Genomic DNA, 16,553 nt, shown 5'->3' with positions numbered 1-16,553 from the left:
AGGGAGTCTCCTACAGAATGCAGGAGGGGAGGTAACTATGATGTAACAGTGTAATGTGGGTTAGGTGACATGAGGGAGATTGCTAGACTAATGAGGGAGAGCGGGAGATTGTTGCTATTTCAGGGAGTCTCCTGCAGAATGCTGGAGGGAAGGTAACTATGATGTAACAGAGTAATGTGGGCTAGGTGACATGAGGGAGATTGCTAGACTAATGAGGGAGAGAGGGAGATTGCTGCTATGTCAGGGAGTCTCCTGCAGAATGCAGGAGGGGAGGTAACTATGATGTAACAGTGTAATGTGGGCTAGGTGACATGAGGGAGATTGCTAGACTAATGAGGGAGAGAGGGAGATTTCTGCTATTTCAGGGAGTCTCCTGCAGAATATAGGAGGGTAGGTAACTATGATCTATACTGCCCCCTACCCCCCATTTAGCTAATACAACTAGGAAGTAGGAACCAATGAAGGTTCTGGGTTAGAACATTTTTTTTCTTGTGCTTTTTGTTCCCCAAGGAGAGTCACATGACAGGAAATGGAATAGCGCACCGCGATGTTCCACAGCTGGCCAATCTGCTTAGTCCTGTGCATACAGCTCATAGGGTTAGGCGGAGACAATACTCAGTCAGTGGTGTGGCGGCAACTCTCCCTCTCCCTCTGCGCAGCGACTCGCATCACCCCCCCACCCCCTGGAGTGACTCGGTGGCCCGCGCCGCATCACCCCCTCCCCAGTGGAGCGACGCGGTGGTGGCTGCATCACACACATACTCCCCCCCCCCCCCACCTGGGGCGCTCTGGTGCCTTGCACTGACCCCTGGTGGTAGTGATAATGCTAATAACTACTACACTAGTATATTGGACTCGGTCACCTCAGTTCCTGCCCTGCCAAAGCCCCGCCTCACCTGACCCTCAGCTTTGTCCAGCCCCACCCCCTTCTCTACTGTTCTGCCCCCCGCTCCATCACGCCCTCTGCTCCACACCCCTTACTCCATTTTATCTCATTCAAAGGTTCTATACATCTCCCCCTTTGCCTGACATAAATAGACTAAAATACATGAACATATCCTGCAGTATAATAATATAATAATATAATACCCGTGTTATAATTCTGGTTTCAGCCTCTCTCATTCTGCAAGCTCCGCCCTATATATATGAAGGTGACTCACTGACGCTGAGATGTCACAGTCGGCCTCCATACAGAGATGAAGAAGAGACTGAGTTCTACACAGATAATGAGTATACGCAGCCTGACAAGCATATGTTATATATTCCAAATGTAAACATAACTATGACCGGAATATACGGATGTACAAAGAAAATACAAGAACAGAAACGAAAGGGTAAAACATTTATCTTTATCCAAGGTAAAATCATTATTTAAATTCATCAATAATACAATTATAATGCACAAGAGTTACAAAGCTACATAGATTATGGGGTGGATCGTGCTGCACTAACTAATCTCTTCCAGCTCTGTTCGATGCACCACAAGTAATAACTAATCGGTTACCGGTGGCAGAGGGCGATGACATGTCCCTGACCTGTGACATCAGACGTAACCCGGCCAGATCTACCACAGAGCTGGAATTTGCTTTCTACAGAGATGGGCAGATTGTGCAGGACTTCAGTGCATCCGCTATGTACAGCGTTCTGTCAGCGCAGCTGGTGCATGCTGGGAATTATACCTGTGATGTCAGGACTCCCAGCGGCAGTGTGAGGAAGCGGAGTGACGGGTTATATGTACAGATACAAGGTGAGTGTGGAATCTGGACCGGTCTACTCTACATTCTGGTATTTCCTCCACCGTACATGGGCTTTTCCTCCACCGTACATGGGCTTTTCCTCCACAGGACATGGGCTTTTCCTCCATGGCACATGGGCTTTTTCTCCACCGTACATGTGTAGTATACGGAGCAGGGGTCGTGCAGGTTCTTGGTTTCCGGGGGAATAAAGATGCTTCGGATGAAGACGGACCACGGTTGAAGTAGAACACACTCTTTTATTTGTTCACAGAGGAAATAAAATACAAAATAGGAAAACAACCTATAACACTGACCAATAGTGATACACCACAGCGTAATACTTTCTGCACATATCACAATAGCAAAGGCACTTGGATTCAAAAATAAGGCAAACGTTCATGCAATAACTATGCCAGAGTCCGATGGTTTGTGCTGACGCCGTGCAATCCCAGCCTAGAGGCCACAAGGAGATAACAATACGGTAAATTAGGGATGTCACAGCGACGCAACTAAATTCGGATACCTGAGATTTAATAAGTATCGACTCAATGCTTAAAACTAGCATCTTACTCGCTTATCCTGCATATGCAAACAGGCCTAAGGTTACCGGTAACCCTGTCAACGGCAAATAACCATCAGACTACGACACTATCTAATGTCCTGGACTTACAGGCCCTGATGGCCTGACCTGTGCACAAGGGTTTGGACGGGGCCCGAGACGGTGGTCCTAACTGGTCACGGAATATGGGGGGATTGATCCAAGGATAATTCCTGGGGGGTAACGGGCGTACTGCACAAAGGGTGCTAGGTTAGCCACAGCTATGCACGGGGGAGTCCCTGAGATGTAAGTCGGTCTCACCAAAGGGTAAGGAGGCCTCCTGGCTTTTATAGTTACTGTGTTTCCTTACGGGCGAGAGCAAAGGGGAAAGGATTATGGATAAGGGAAATGCTCCCTCTTACTTGTAATAGCAGTCCCTCTGGTTGCAGGGGAGAGGGTTCTGTCTCTGTACTCCGGCTGGTGCAAGGGTGAGGGTAACTGCGGGAAGTTGGACAGACTGATCCGGGTAGCTGTTACTGGTCTGGGGCTGTGGTTAGAACAGGGGACAGTAATGGGGTAACCACCCACTTAGCACAACAATAGTCTCCAGGGTCAGGTGCTCCTGAACTGGGGGAAGAGTCTGGGTGTTCTGCTCAGAGCAGATGGGCTAATGGCAGGGGACTGCACTGGTAGGGTAAGGTCTACCTGGATGCTAGACCTCAGGGTGCCCAAAGGGCTGACTCACGGTTACGCGTCCTCTCCTCTGGGTGTCACAAGATGGCGGCCGCCTCTCGCTTTCTGTCTCTTCTCCCAGCCGAACAGTCATTCTGGACTGATATGCCACTCCTGTGGTGCCGCGCACGAGGGAGGTGCTGGAGGTCAACACTGTTGGGCCCCTTCTGGCTGGTGTCACCGCCCGATCTCGCTCCGGCGCTTCGCGCCGTGTGCTGGGGTCAACGGGGGTCACAGCTGCACTTTGCTGTCTCAGTCACAGCCGTGACATCGTGCCGCTCTCCTCTCTGCGCCGTCACTCCGATACCCGGCTCTCCTCTTCTCTTGGCCACGTCTTCACTCCTGCGGCACGCCACCAAACCCGTTCTTCTGTTGGCGCTCTCCTCTGCGGTTCTCCTCACTCTCCTCCTCACGTCAGTCAATGGCCGCCCAGTCTGCAATGCAGCCGAGTTAAACCCATCGCTGCCAGATGCTGGGTCTGCTGAGGCAATTTTGGGGGTATTACACATGGGCTTTCCTCCACAGCACATGGGCTTGCCTCCATTCCGTATTATTTATTAATACAGTTTGTGACACAGAAAATGCATTACTCTACATATCCTTCATAGATATCTTCTAGTAGTCCATTATAAATGCAAATATACTATACTGTATACTGTATACACAACATGCAACCGGGCACATAAGTACACCACGGGATCTGCATGTTTGTGTGACACTTGCTGGCTGTAAATGACCCACACGTCGCACTGTACTTCCAGCTCTGTTTGATGCACCACAAGTAAGAAATAACCAGTCATCAGTGACAGAGGGTGATGAGATGTCCCTGACCTGTGACATCAGACGTAACCCGGCCAGAGCTACCACAGAGCTGGAATTTGCTTTCTACAGAGATGGGCAGATTGTGCAGGACTTCAGTGCATCCACTATGTACAGCGTTCTGTCAGCGCAGCTGGTGCATTCTGGGAATTATACCTGTGATGTCAGGACTCCCAGCGGTAGTGTGAGGAAGAGGAGTGACAGGTTATATGTACAGATACAAGGTGAGTGTGGAATCTGGAGCTGTCTACTCTAGAATAGAATAGAATCTTTATTTATCATAAAATGCCCACATACAATGAACATTAAACGAAAATAAATTGTGAACAATACAAAAATACAAGCAGAGACATTAAAAAACGGTAACACATGACTACTAGATTCATACATACGTGTTTTAACCCTGAGTATCTCATATATTTAGCCAGATCTGTCACTCATCCCCTGTGTAGCTAACGTTCCCGCCCAGCAGGATACACAAACCCGCCCTCCTAGGGAAAAGTGTTCTATGTTTATAACGTTCTACACATCCCACCCCCTTGACATCACCTCCTCCGCCCAGCCAGGGCTATAGTACACGCCCACCATCCACCATTACACCACAGCCACCATTACTTCCCCACCCCCCATACCCTCTGCCAGCAAACCCCCCCCCCAGACACCCACGACCCCCCTCCCGCGATTCGCGGCACCCCCAACGACCCCCCTCCCCCCATTTGCGGCACCCCCGAGACCCTCCCTCCCACGATTCGCGGGACCCCTGCGATCCCCCCCTCTTCCCATTCGCAGGACCCCCATGACCCCCCTCCCCCCAATCGCGGTACCCCCCGCCCCCCCTCACCCCATTCGCAGGACCCCCGCGACCCGCCACCCCCCACCGCGATTCGCGGCACTCCCCGCGACTCCCTCCATTCGCGGGCCCCCCGCGACCCCCCATTCGCGGGACCCCCCCTCCTGCCAATCGCAGGACCCGCGCGACTCGCAGGACCCCCACGACCCCCCCCCCCTCCCGCGATTCATGCGACCCCTCCTCCAGCGATTCACAGCGCCCCCCTCCCGTGATTTGCGGACCCAAGCCCCCTCCCGCGATTCACGAAACCCCCCCTCCCGCTATTCACGGCACCCCCCGCGGACCCCCTCCCACGATGTGCGACCCCCCCCCCCGCGATTCGTGGCACCCCCGCGATTCACGGCACCACCGCGCCCCCTCCCGCGATTCGCCGCGCACCCCTCCCGTACTTTGCTGCGCCCCCCTCCCGCGATTCACGGCAACCCCCCCATCTGCGATTTGAGGCCCCCGCGATTCTAGCCCCCCCTCCCGTGATTTGCACCAACCCCCCCGTGGAATTTGCAGACCCCCTCATGTGATTCACGGCACCCCCAGCACCCCCTCCTGCGATTTGCAGACCCCCTGCCGCGATTCACGGAACCCCACAGCACCTCCGGCACCCCCTCCCGCCATTCGCAATTCCCCGTGACATCCCCCAGCGATGCACACACCCCTCCCACGATTCCAGGACCCCCGCAACCCCCCTCCCTTCATTCACGGCACCCCGCGCGCCCCCCGCGATTCACGGACCCCCTCAACCACCCCCTCCTGCAACTCACTAACCCCCCACCCGCAATTTGCGGACCCCCCCTTCCAGCGATTCAAGCCCCCCACTGCCAGAAGTGTCCCCATGGTCCTCTGCACCAGCGCCACAACTTTTATCAATGTCTTGCCCACATACCACTATTATACAGCCTCCTGCTCTCATACACCCCCTTACTCCCTCCCAGTGCGAGGAGACGCTCACCCACTGTCGGGAGCTGAATACTGTCCCCCACCCTCCTCCAGTTCTATGGATGCCCATCGACCATCAATGATTTCAAATCATCGATGGTTTATGGCCGATGTGGAATACTTTTGCCATCGATGTGGGAGGACCAGATGGTTTTCCTACATCAATGGCAAAGGAGAACCAATCAAGTTTCAAATTTTTTTGAAGGTGCCGGGACACGGAGCATAGCTCCGCCTCCCACACCCGGAAGTCCCACCACCGAGTTCTGATTGATCCATGGCCTATTCATTCAGATATATTGGATGACCATCGATAGCTACAACAATCGATGGTTATCCAAGTATTATTACTACTATCGATGGCATGGTGCAAAATCGCTATCAATGCCAACCATCGATGGCATCTGCACCAATGCCCATCCCTACTCTGCAACAGCCAAAAACCTTTACTACCCCTCATGCCCACACACCTCTATCACTGCCCTGGCTCTTGTTCTCCTGCCCCGTAACTTTCGCCAGTGGGAAGCCTTTCACCCTGTGTTGCCCACATTCCCCTATCATGCTTTACCACCCAGCCTCCTGCTCTCATGCACCTCCCAGTAGGAGGAGACACTGACTCAGGGGCACCGTCCTGTACTCCTGTGCTGCCACGCTGGACCCTCACCCACTGGCAGAAGCTGCACAGTGTCCCCCTCCCTCCTCTTTAGTCCCCCTTATGCCCACACACCCCTATTACTACCCAGCCTCCTGTTTTCCTGTGTAGTGACCTCCGCCAGTGGGGAGCCGCTGACTCAAAAACACCCTACTATACTATTGCACACACACACCTAAACAGCACGCACACACAGCCCCCCCCACACCCACAAATGTCACTGTACCATCCACACTATCAATGTACATCTTACTCTGTAACCGCTTTTTAATTAAACAAAACAATACACACCCCCTTCCACATCATATGCTCTCTATTTAACACATTTCACCTAGAACTCAAGTTGCAATACAGGCATCTTACATACAATTCTAACCATCTTTCTCATATACAAATGTTCACAAATTAAGGGGGAGCAGCCCCTTACGCCGGTGTGAAGAGCGCCCGGAGGGTGCGATGAATCACCTACTTTAAAATATTTAAAGTGCGAACAGCCACTGGAAAAAAACTCTCCCTATATCGTTTAGTTTTGCATACAACTGAACGATAGCGCCTATTTGAGGGAAGTAGGGAAAATAAATCATTATTAGCGTGAGTAGGATCTCTCAAAATACTATTGGTCTTTGAGAGAAGCCGCTTCTTAAAGATGTCATGTAAACTTGTCAAAACAACTCCTACTGCTTTACCTGCAGTTGACATGACCCTCTGAAGGGACTTCCAGTCGGCTGCCGAGCAGGGACCAACCCATGCCACAATACCGTACGTGAGAACACTCTCAATCACGCATAAGTAAAAGTTCACCAAAGTCCTCTCACTCATACGGCCAAGCGCAGTTTCCTCAGAAAATACATACGCTGGTGGGCCTTTCTAATGACAATATTAATAGGAGTGCTCCATGAGAGATTTTTAGATATATTAACACCCAGATACTTAAAAGTGTCAACGGTCTCCATCTGTTGACCATTTAAAACCAGTGGAAGATACGTGGTCTTACGAGACTTCCTGAAATCCACAATCAATTCTTTGGTCTTACTCACGTTCAGGATCAGACAATTTTCCCTGCTCCATGACTCCAATTTAGATACTTCCAACCTACAGTATACTCTACATTCTGTACTGAAAGTATTACACATATAGGGCCTTATTTTGGTTCATTCTTTCTGACAAAATCCTTCTTAGATGGGCAAAACCATGTGCACTGCAGGTGGGGCAGGTGTTACTTGTGCAGAGAGAATTAGATTTGGGTGGGGTTTTACTTCAAAGTGAGATCTATATTGCAGTGTAAAAATAAAGCAGTCAGTATTTTCCCTGCACAGAAACAAAATTACTCACCCAAATCTAATTCTCTCTGCACATGTTACATCTGCCCCCCCTGCAGTGCACATGGTTTTGTCCATCTAAGAAGGATTTTGTCAGAAAGAATGAACCAAAATAAGGCCCATAGTAAGGTTACTGTAACATCCCATGCCTCCCAACTTGTGTCCTGATTGAATTGGGACCTGTACGGCCGGCCTCTAAAGGGTACGGAGCTACAATCAAGGTGAGAATGGCATTGGCTAAATGGGGATGTCCTAGCGCCACAATCTCCATTTCAGTCATTTTGGGGGCGTGTCCAGTGCTCCCTGAGCAGCCCACTGGCTCTCCTCAATGCACTAGTAGATGCCATATTCAGGGATTACCAGCTGCTCTGAAAGATCACTGGCTTTTTCAACCTGCCCACCCCCGCCCGCAGGACACCGCAACACGTGGGTTGGTCAGCAGGACAGTATCCAATTAGCGGGCCTGTCCTGCTGTAATCGCATCCTCAGTACACTTAGCCTATGTGTCAGCGCCCATTTACCAGCCAGTTACAGCAATTCAGCTGCAGGTCAGTGGCGTAGCTACATATGTGGCAGGCCCCTCGGTGGCTTGGGGGAGCCAAAGTGGGCGCCACTGGTTGAACTGACAGGCGACCCAGCCAAACAGAGATGGTCCCGCCCTGTACATTTCTAATAAGCAGGGACCCAGCGCAGTGCATATTAAATGAGTGGGTCCCCACCCCGCAGGTTCTGCTCATTACATATACACAGGCCGGGGACCCTCTCAATAAATTTGCACCGTGCTGGTTCCCTGCTCATTAGATATGCACGGAGCGGGACCAGCTCTGTGCACACTGCTGCCTGGGTGACCTGTCAGCTCAGCCAGTGGCACCCATAGTCCATCGCCTCGCCCCTTTATAGGGCTGGAATTTTTGTGGGCAGGGGGGGGGGAAATTTCTGGCTACGCCACTGCTGCAGGTGTAGATGCAGCTGGGTTATGTAGGACTGATGTTGGGTATACAGGATCTGACTCAGATCCATCTACAAAGTGAGCGTGTGGTCCAGGCCCTGACTTCCTCATCACACAGGTCTTCCCCTGAGGCCGTGTTCCACCACATGTAACATTATATAATACGTGATATTTTATTTCTACCTTTTAGCCATTGCTGTGGATCAGCCCCAGCTGACGCTGATACCAGAAGAGGTGTCGGTGGGGGGTGAGGTTGTGCTTCGATGTGAGTCCAGGGAAGGCTCCCTACCTATACAGTACCGGTATTACCACAACGGCACACTCCTAGGTGCTATCACTGTGCATGACCAGAAGATGGCAGAGCTGAGACTGAGCATCTCCTCACTGACCATGGCTGGTCCCTATCACTGTGATGCTGCCAATGGTTACTTCCCTGGAGAGCAAGGCAGTCATACAGTCCATCTGCTTGTTATGGGTGAGTACCGGCTGGGACACCTGGGATGTATCCAAGTAAGAGGAAAACATGTTCTGTTATACTGTGACCTGTGCATATAACACTTATATACTGTACAACCCTGCCCGACAAGACCAAAGCTGAGATGTATCACATACTGGAGAGAGATAAAGTGGAGACCAAACTGTCATTTTTAAAACACAGCCTCTACACATAAACCATAAACAGTTGATTGGTTGGGACATTATCACTCTCCAATATTTGATAAATCTGTCCCAAAGTAAAAATACAGGATTATTGCAGAGCCTGTACCCAGGGGTACAGGCTCTGCAATAATCCTGTATTAATACAGATGGTTGACATGGTCAAAATGTTGAAACAAGCAAACAGTCAACATGGCTGTGGTCAACATGTGAAATGGTCGACTTGTTTTTCTTTTTCATACTCTACCATCCACTTGGACATTGATCGAAAAGTGTATCTCCAGTGTCGCACTAGTGTATGTTGACCTTTTGTGTCGACCTAGTAATTGTCCAACCGCTATATATCACCCACCTCCCACCCCCCCCCCACCCCACCCCCCACCCCATAATTTAGGATAGGAATCGGATTATTTCTGATTTTGTGCCAATACACTTATTTGGTTTCCAAATTACCGTAAACGTTTAAGGTAAAAAAACATTAATATATTTCTGGAAACTTACAGCTGGTGGAAGATGGAAACAATTCAAGGTTCTTACTTCTCCAATACATACTTTCCTACTTTTGAAAACTGGTTTCAGGGAGATTATAGTTGGTAGTAGAATTTTGCACAGCGTGGCGTGTCATGCTCCACCCAAAGGGCGTGTCTAGTTCCATATATGGAGAGATTGTGAAGAGATTGTGCACGTTGCACCTAAGATCCTGGGTGTGTACTGCTACATCTAATAAACCTTTCACATCGGCCACCCGGGAATTACCCAGCATTTTTGAATGCCGGGTCATTTTGCCGGGTGCAGCCTGACCCCACTTCACACCACCCGCCAATTACTGGGTTAAAGCATTTCAACCCGGGAGATTGCTGAAAAACCCTGATTTTTCGGTTTTGCAAAAAGGTCAACCCGGGTCTTAAATCCCAGCACTATGACCCTGGTCAAGAGCAGGGTGTGGACCAGTGGGAGATCTAGACTTCTCTACTAGGGGGGACGATTTACTGTTTAAACTTGACTCTCCACCTCCAGTTCTGACTCCTCCCCTTCCCATTCCTGACTCCTCCCATTGTAAGACTGGCACCCCCCCCAAAAAAAATCATAATAATAAAAATAATAGTAAAAAAAACAATAATAAGCATGGGGGGTATGCATTGCACACATATACATAGCACACCACAAACACACATATGCATTTCACATCACACACAGCTCACTTGAAATATATACATACCCCCCCCCCCCCGAAAAGGGGGCGTGGCCTCGCGAAAAGGGGGCGTGGCCTCACGGGGTGCCGCGAACTCCGGCCACGCCCCCGTTTTCGCCGCTCGTCTATTCTCGGCAAGCTGGGGGGGCTCCCAACTGTCCCCCCCATCGCGGAACAATGGCGGCCCCGGGCGGGACGCGGGAACGTCCCCGAATATCGGGACGTTCCTGCGAAAATCGTGACAGTTGGGAGGTATGTACATAGTATATCACACATACAAACACACTGTATGTGCAGCCAGACACACCAGCATCCGGACAGTGCACACACAAGGGAGCTCCAGGCTGTGGCTGCTCCCTCTCATCAGGCGACTTCATCCTGAAACCGGGCACACACCCACCGTGTGCCCGCCAGGCAGTGCTGCAGACACAGCCCACCCCGCACTGTCTGTGAGCAATCAGGGTGGCAAACCACCTAATTTACAGCCCACCAGCCAATAGGACAGCAGGATGGGGAGAGAAAGCCCCGCTATATCAGCTACTGGGTGAGAGAGGCGGTGTCATCACCTCCCCATCATCACTACAATCATTACTTAGTAGGTGCGGGTGCAGATGCGGCAGTGAAGAGTATACCCCTTGCCCCCCGCAGTGATTTCACTGGCCTAGGAGGGCGACCGCCCCATTCGCCCCCCCCCCCCCCTTTAATCCGCCCCTGGTGAGGACCTATTCACACCAAAGAAAATCTGGGATTTTCAGCAAATTCCCGAAAATCATTGAAAATCTTTAATTTGCTTCTGGTGTGAAATGGGTATGAGAAAGGAATCTTTTAATCTGACTTATATCCAAATTTAGTTGAGCCCCAAAGCACTTATATCCGATTCTGTGGGTGCTCCAGGGCCCGAGCACCCACGGAAATTGATGAGTGCCCACAGGCACGAGTCCCACTGTTGGGCCACCGCATTAACTAACTTGCTAATTTGTGGCTGCAGCACCCAAAACAATATGCCGGGAAGAGTGTACTGTGTCCACGGAGTAATACATCGCGGACACGGGCCAGCTCTTTAGTCACCTGGCGGCTGCCGCATGCGCATTTGCGCATACAAGATGCTGCCCAGCGCCACTAGCTGAGCTGACAGCAGCATCTGCCCAGCATTCCTGTGCATGGGGGTACATACGGTTATCAGCTGCAGGTCCACAAGTTATATGTAAAAAGGGGAACACTGCTGCTGTAATTTGAATATTGGAGACAACTGTGCTGCGTAATATAAATTGGTATTGTTTTGAGCTCTTCCCCATGAAGCCACTCCCCTATATTTTTGCCTTGAGCACCCACCAGCAAAAACATAAATCGGCACCTACAGTATGAGTAAGAGTTACTATACTTTGGAAATTGCTGGGAAATGGTGCAGATGATTCAATGTAAATGTAACAGTGTAATGTGGGCTAGGTGACATGAGGGAGATTGCTAGACTAATGAGGGAGAGGGAGATTGCTGCTATGTCAGGGAGTCTCCTTAAGAATGAAGGAGGGGAGGTTACTATGGTGTAACAGTGTAATGTGGGCTAGGTGACATGAGGGAGATTGCTAGATTAATGAGGGAGAGAGGGAGATTGCTGCTATGTCAGGGAGTCACCTGCAGAATGCAGGACGGGAGGTAACTATGATGTAACAGTGTAATGTGGGCTAGGTGACATGAGGGAGATTGCAAGACTAATGAGGGAGAGGGAGATTGCTGCTATGTCAGGGAGTCTCCTGCAGAATGCAGGAGGGGAAGTAACTATGATGTAACAGTGTAATGTGGGCTAGGTGACATGAGGGAGATTTCTAGACTAATGAGGGAGAGAGGGAGATTACTGCTATGTCAGGGAGTCTCCTGCAGAATGCAGGAGGGGAGGTAACTATGATGTAACAGTGTAATGTGGGCTAGGTGACATGAGGGAGATTGCTAGACTAATGAGGGAGAGAGGGATATTGATGCTATGTCAAGGAGTCTCCTTCAGAATGAAGGAGGGGAGGTAACTATGGTGTAACAGTGTAATGTGGGCTAGGTGACATGAGGGAGATTGCTAGACTAATGAGGGAGAGAGGGAGATTGCTGCTATGTCAGGGAGTCTCCTGCAGAATGCAGGAGGGGAGGTAACTATGGTGTAACAGTGTAATGTTGGCTAGGTGACATGAGGGAGATTGCTAGATTAATGAGGGAGAGAGGGAGATTGCTGCTATGTCAGGGAGTCTCCTGCAGAATGCAGGACGGGAGGTAAGCATGATGTAACAGTGTAATGTGGGCTAGGTGACATGAGGGAGATTGCTAGACTAATGAGGGAGAGAGGGAGATTGCTGTTATGTCAGAAAGTCTCCTGCAGAATGCAGGACGGGAGGTAAGCATGATGTAACAGTGTAATGTGGGCTAGGTGACATGAGGGAGATTGCTAGACTAATGAGGGAGAGAGGGAGATTGTTATGTCAGGGAGTCTCCTGCAGAATGCAGGAGGGGAGGTAACAATGATGTAACAGTGTGATGTGGGCTAGGTGACATGAGGGAGATTGCTAGATTAATGAGGGAGAGAGGGAGATTGTTATGTCAGGGAGTCTCCTGCAGAATGCAGGAGGGGAGGTAACTATGATGTAACAGTGTAATGTGGGCTAGGTGACATGAGGGAGATTGCTAGACTAATGAAGGAGAGAGAGATTGCTGCAATGTCAGGGAGTCTCCTGCAGAATGCAGGAGGGGAATTAACCATGATGTAACAATGTAATGTGGGCTAGGTGACATGAGGGAGATTGCTAGACTAATGGGGGAGAGAGGGAGATTGTTATGTCAGGGAGTCTCCTGCAGAATGCAGGAGGGGAGGTAATAATGATGTAAAATCCACCATTGTCTGCCTAAAGTGAAGCCAGATGCAGGCTGTGAGACTGCTCTGGTTTCAATGTGACTGGCAGTGATTTCCTATTGGACGTCCAACCTGCCAGTCAGTCAAGGCAGTCCCATTCTGAGGTGTTCCCTCCCTCTGGGATGCCTCTCTGTACAAATGTGCGGCAGCCTCCAAAACAGGTTGTGCGCATGCGCCATACCCGGGAACCTGATTAAGCCTCCGGGGCTGCTGCAAAGGCAGCCTATGGAGGCTTGGGCCAGTGCATTGCGCAGTATGTATGAAGTTACCTGGACCGGCAAGCGTGGGGAACGCGGTGGTGGCAGAGGAGCGGGGGGGCCCACATTGCAGCAGCCTCCCACCTCCAAAAGGGTAAGAGCCGCCACTGGACAAGGTTCACTTCTGTTTGTCCAAATGTTATGATTGTAAGCATTGGTTTTGACTATTAAATTGACCATAAATAATAGGAATTGATCCTTCTCCATCAACCCAGGGCCCCCCTGCAAGTGTCCTGAGACACCCCGGGGTGCCATGGCACACAGTTTGGGAACCACTGTCCTACACAATAAAATATTGAACTAAATAGATTTGCTCTGTATGAAATCTAATCTGTGCTAGTTATATTTAGTGTTACGTTCCAATTCCAATCTGCATGTAATTAGCAATATATAAGTTATATACTGTAGATACTGTATGGTGACTTTATCACAGCCTTATATATAAGCTCTTTGTGAACCCAAAAATCAGCCATTTGAGTCCCTTTAAAGAACAACTGATCCTAAAATGCCAGAATCCAGAAAGCAGTGGTAGGGGGGCTTGTGCTTATGGGTGTGGCTAGCTTCCAGAGGAGGTGTGGCTATCGTCCAGAGGGGGTGTGGTCATTCTCCAGAGGGGGTGTGGTCAGCTAACACAGAGGCCTGGCTAACTATTAGAGAGCTCATGGGCTGGACCTCTTAATAAATATGTGTAAATACCGCTTGCGCATGCATGACATAGGGCCCCATTTATCATTGATCGCATTTACAATGCGATCTGGGCGGAATATTACCACCCAGGATTGCATTGTAAAATGCGATAATTTTGCCCCAATGTATCAACTGCCAGGGCGCAGGGACAGGGCTCCGAAAGGAGCCTGTCCCTGTGATGCCCGGAGCCGGAAGCCGGGGGGTCTGCACATGCGCGGTTACGCGCTGACCCCCCCCGCGACCCCGCTGACAGCACTGCCGCTCAAGCAGTGCGAGGTGTAGCCGTAGGCTACAATGGGCTATCGCAATATCAGAATGGCGATAACCCAGGGGTGCGATGCCGGGCTGCCCGATGTTAATACATCGGGCTGCTTCGCATCCCCCATAGAAACCTATGGGGGATGCGGCCGGCGGCGCTGCAGGGGGGGATCGCAGCAGGGATCGGAGATTCCTGCTGCGGTCCCCTGTGATACATTAGGGGGATTCATAATATTTGCGGTTAACCCCCGAAAACTGGTGTTTTCGGGGATTTAGCCGCAAATATTTGTTGATAAATGCGGACATTAGCCTGATACTTTCTGTGTACTGATTGTGTTCATACCATATTTCTCCAAAGTAATGACACATTCTTCTCTGACAGACAGGAGTATGCTGTGGCCGGCACTTGGGATTCTTCTGGCGATAATACTGATCCTCACCGTCCTGCTCCTTCTGTACAGACACAAACTGGCTCTGCTGTTCTCAAGATGTCACTAGAGACAGACGCCCCTGGTTATGTGACGCCTCTATATACATACTAGGTGATCCATCTCGCCCTACGGGCGCTCTTCACACCATCGTAAGGGGCTCTGCTCCTGTAATCTGTGAATGCCTTTATTGCGGAGGTGCACCAGTTGAGTGAGGGGCAGTTGCAGGGGTGCTGTGTGTGCCGGACTGATGGTGACGTGGGTGGGGGAGATATGGGTGGTGGGTGCGGTGTTGGAATGTCTGGGTGGGAGAGGTATGGGTGCGTGGGTGGTAGGGGTGGGGGTGGTGTTGGTTTGGCTGGGTGGAGGAGTTATGGGTGCGTGGGTACTGGGGGTGAGGGATGGGTGGTTACAGTGTTGGTTTGACTGGGTGCGGGGGTACTGCGGGTTGAGAAGGGGTGGGTGCTGAGGTGCTGTGGGTGGGTGCATTAGTACCTCGGGTGGGGGAGTGGTGGCGGGGTTGGTGCAGGTGAGGTAGGGTGTTCGGTGGTGCTGTGGGTATGGGGGGGCGGGTGCGGGTGTGCTGCAGGTGGTGGAGTTGCAGTTGCCGGGGTGCTGAGGCTGGAGGAGGGGCGGGTGGTTCTGTGGGTTGGGCGGGTGTGGTGGTGTTGCGAGTAAGTGAGGTGCCGGTTGCGTGGGTTCTGAGGGTGGGTGAGGGTCGGGTATGGGTGATGCGCGTGTGGGAGTACTGCGTGTGCAATAGGTTCGGTTGCGAGTGTGCAGTGGTTCTGAGGGTGGGTGAGGGTCGGGTATGGGTGATGCGCGTGTGGGAGTACTGCGTGTGCAGTAGGTGCGGTTGCGAGTGTGCAGTGGTACTGTGGGTTGGGGAGGAGGGGGTGTGTACCAAAGCAGAGGTGTATGGTGGAGCCATGGCACCAAGAGCAAGTTTTTGTCACTGCACCCCCCAGACCTTGGTTTCCTCCCCCATGTTATTTTAATACTATTTCCACATAATACACTCCCCCCCAATAGTGCAACTTGCTGAAATGCCCCTGGTAGTGCCACTTGTATGCAATACCCCTGCTTTGACTGAGTGGGTTGGGATCATTTGGTCTACAGCATGATGGTCGACACCATTAGGTTGACATGTGAAAAGGTCGACAGGTCATTGGGTCAACATGGGGGTTTTCACTGTTTTTTTACCCGAATGTCAACACAGTCAAAATGGACACAGTTTAAAGTGTGGGGACTGCTACCGCGGTGATAGGCTATTAGCCCCATCTGCCACTCTGTGACTCCACCCAGTGTTATACACACAGTCACAGAGTGACAGATCTGGGCAAATATATAAGAGATATAATATAAATACGGCTGGGAATATTACCAATGTTTCAGGTTATGATAACGCACAAGAGTTTCTAATATACTGAAAGTTCCAGTATTGTGCAGCGCTAACAGTATCTAATGGCATATCCAAGGGCAGAGAGGAGAACAAATCTGGGGGCTGAAAGCTACTACAGATGGAATTTCTCTTTAAATTCAATTTGAATCCAAATTTGTTAAACAATTAATACTCCAGTATTTACAGTTACAAAAGAGGGGGGGTTAGGCTATGGGAGGAGATGGAAAGGGTTACTTACCAGCGGGAGGGGATGGTTA

At 50.8% G+C, this 16,553-nt stretch overlaps 1 protein-coding gene across 1 annotated transcript in view; it reads left to right on the top strand.

Annotated features, from left to right (window-relative positions):
- LOC146050298 (Fc receptor-like protein 3) overlaps positions 1-14,979 on the top strand; it is a 51,700-nt gene extending 36,721 nt beyond the window's left edge. The window contains exons 7-10 of the mRNA XM_083167225.1: positions 1,113-1,358; positions 1,466-1,747; positions 8,716-9,000; positions 14,849-14,979. Of these exons, the coding sequence (XP_083023351.1) occupies positions 1,113-1,358; positions 1,466-1,747; positions 8,716-9,000; positions 14,849-14,964 (929 nt within the window). The 3' untranslated portion in view covers positions 14,965-14,979. The remainder of the gene's footprint in view (positions 1-1,112; positions 1,359-1,465; positions 1,748-8,715; positions 9,001-14,848) is intronic.
- The last annotated feature ends 1,574 nt before the right edge of the window (positions 14,980-16,553 follow it).

The sequence above is a fragment of the Crinia signifera genome, chromosome 12 (assembly GCF_055691185.1).
Source record: "Crinia signifera chromosome 12, ASM5569118v1, whole genome shotgun sequence".
Lineage (NCBI taxonomy): Eukaryota > Metazoa > Chordata > Amphibia > Anura > Myobatrachidae > Crinia > Crinia signifera.
Note: the sequence above shows the minus strand (reverse complement) of the source record. Positions and strands in the feature narration are given on the sequence as shown.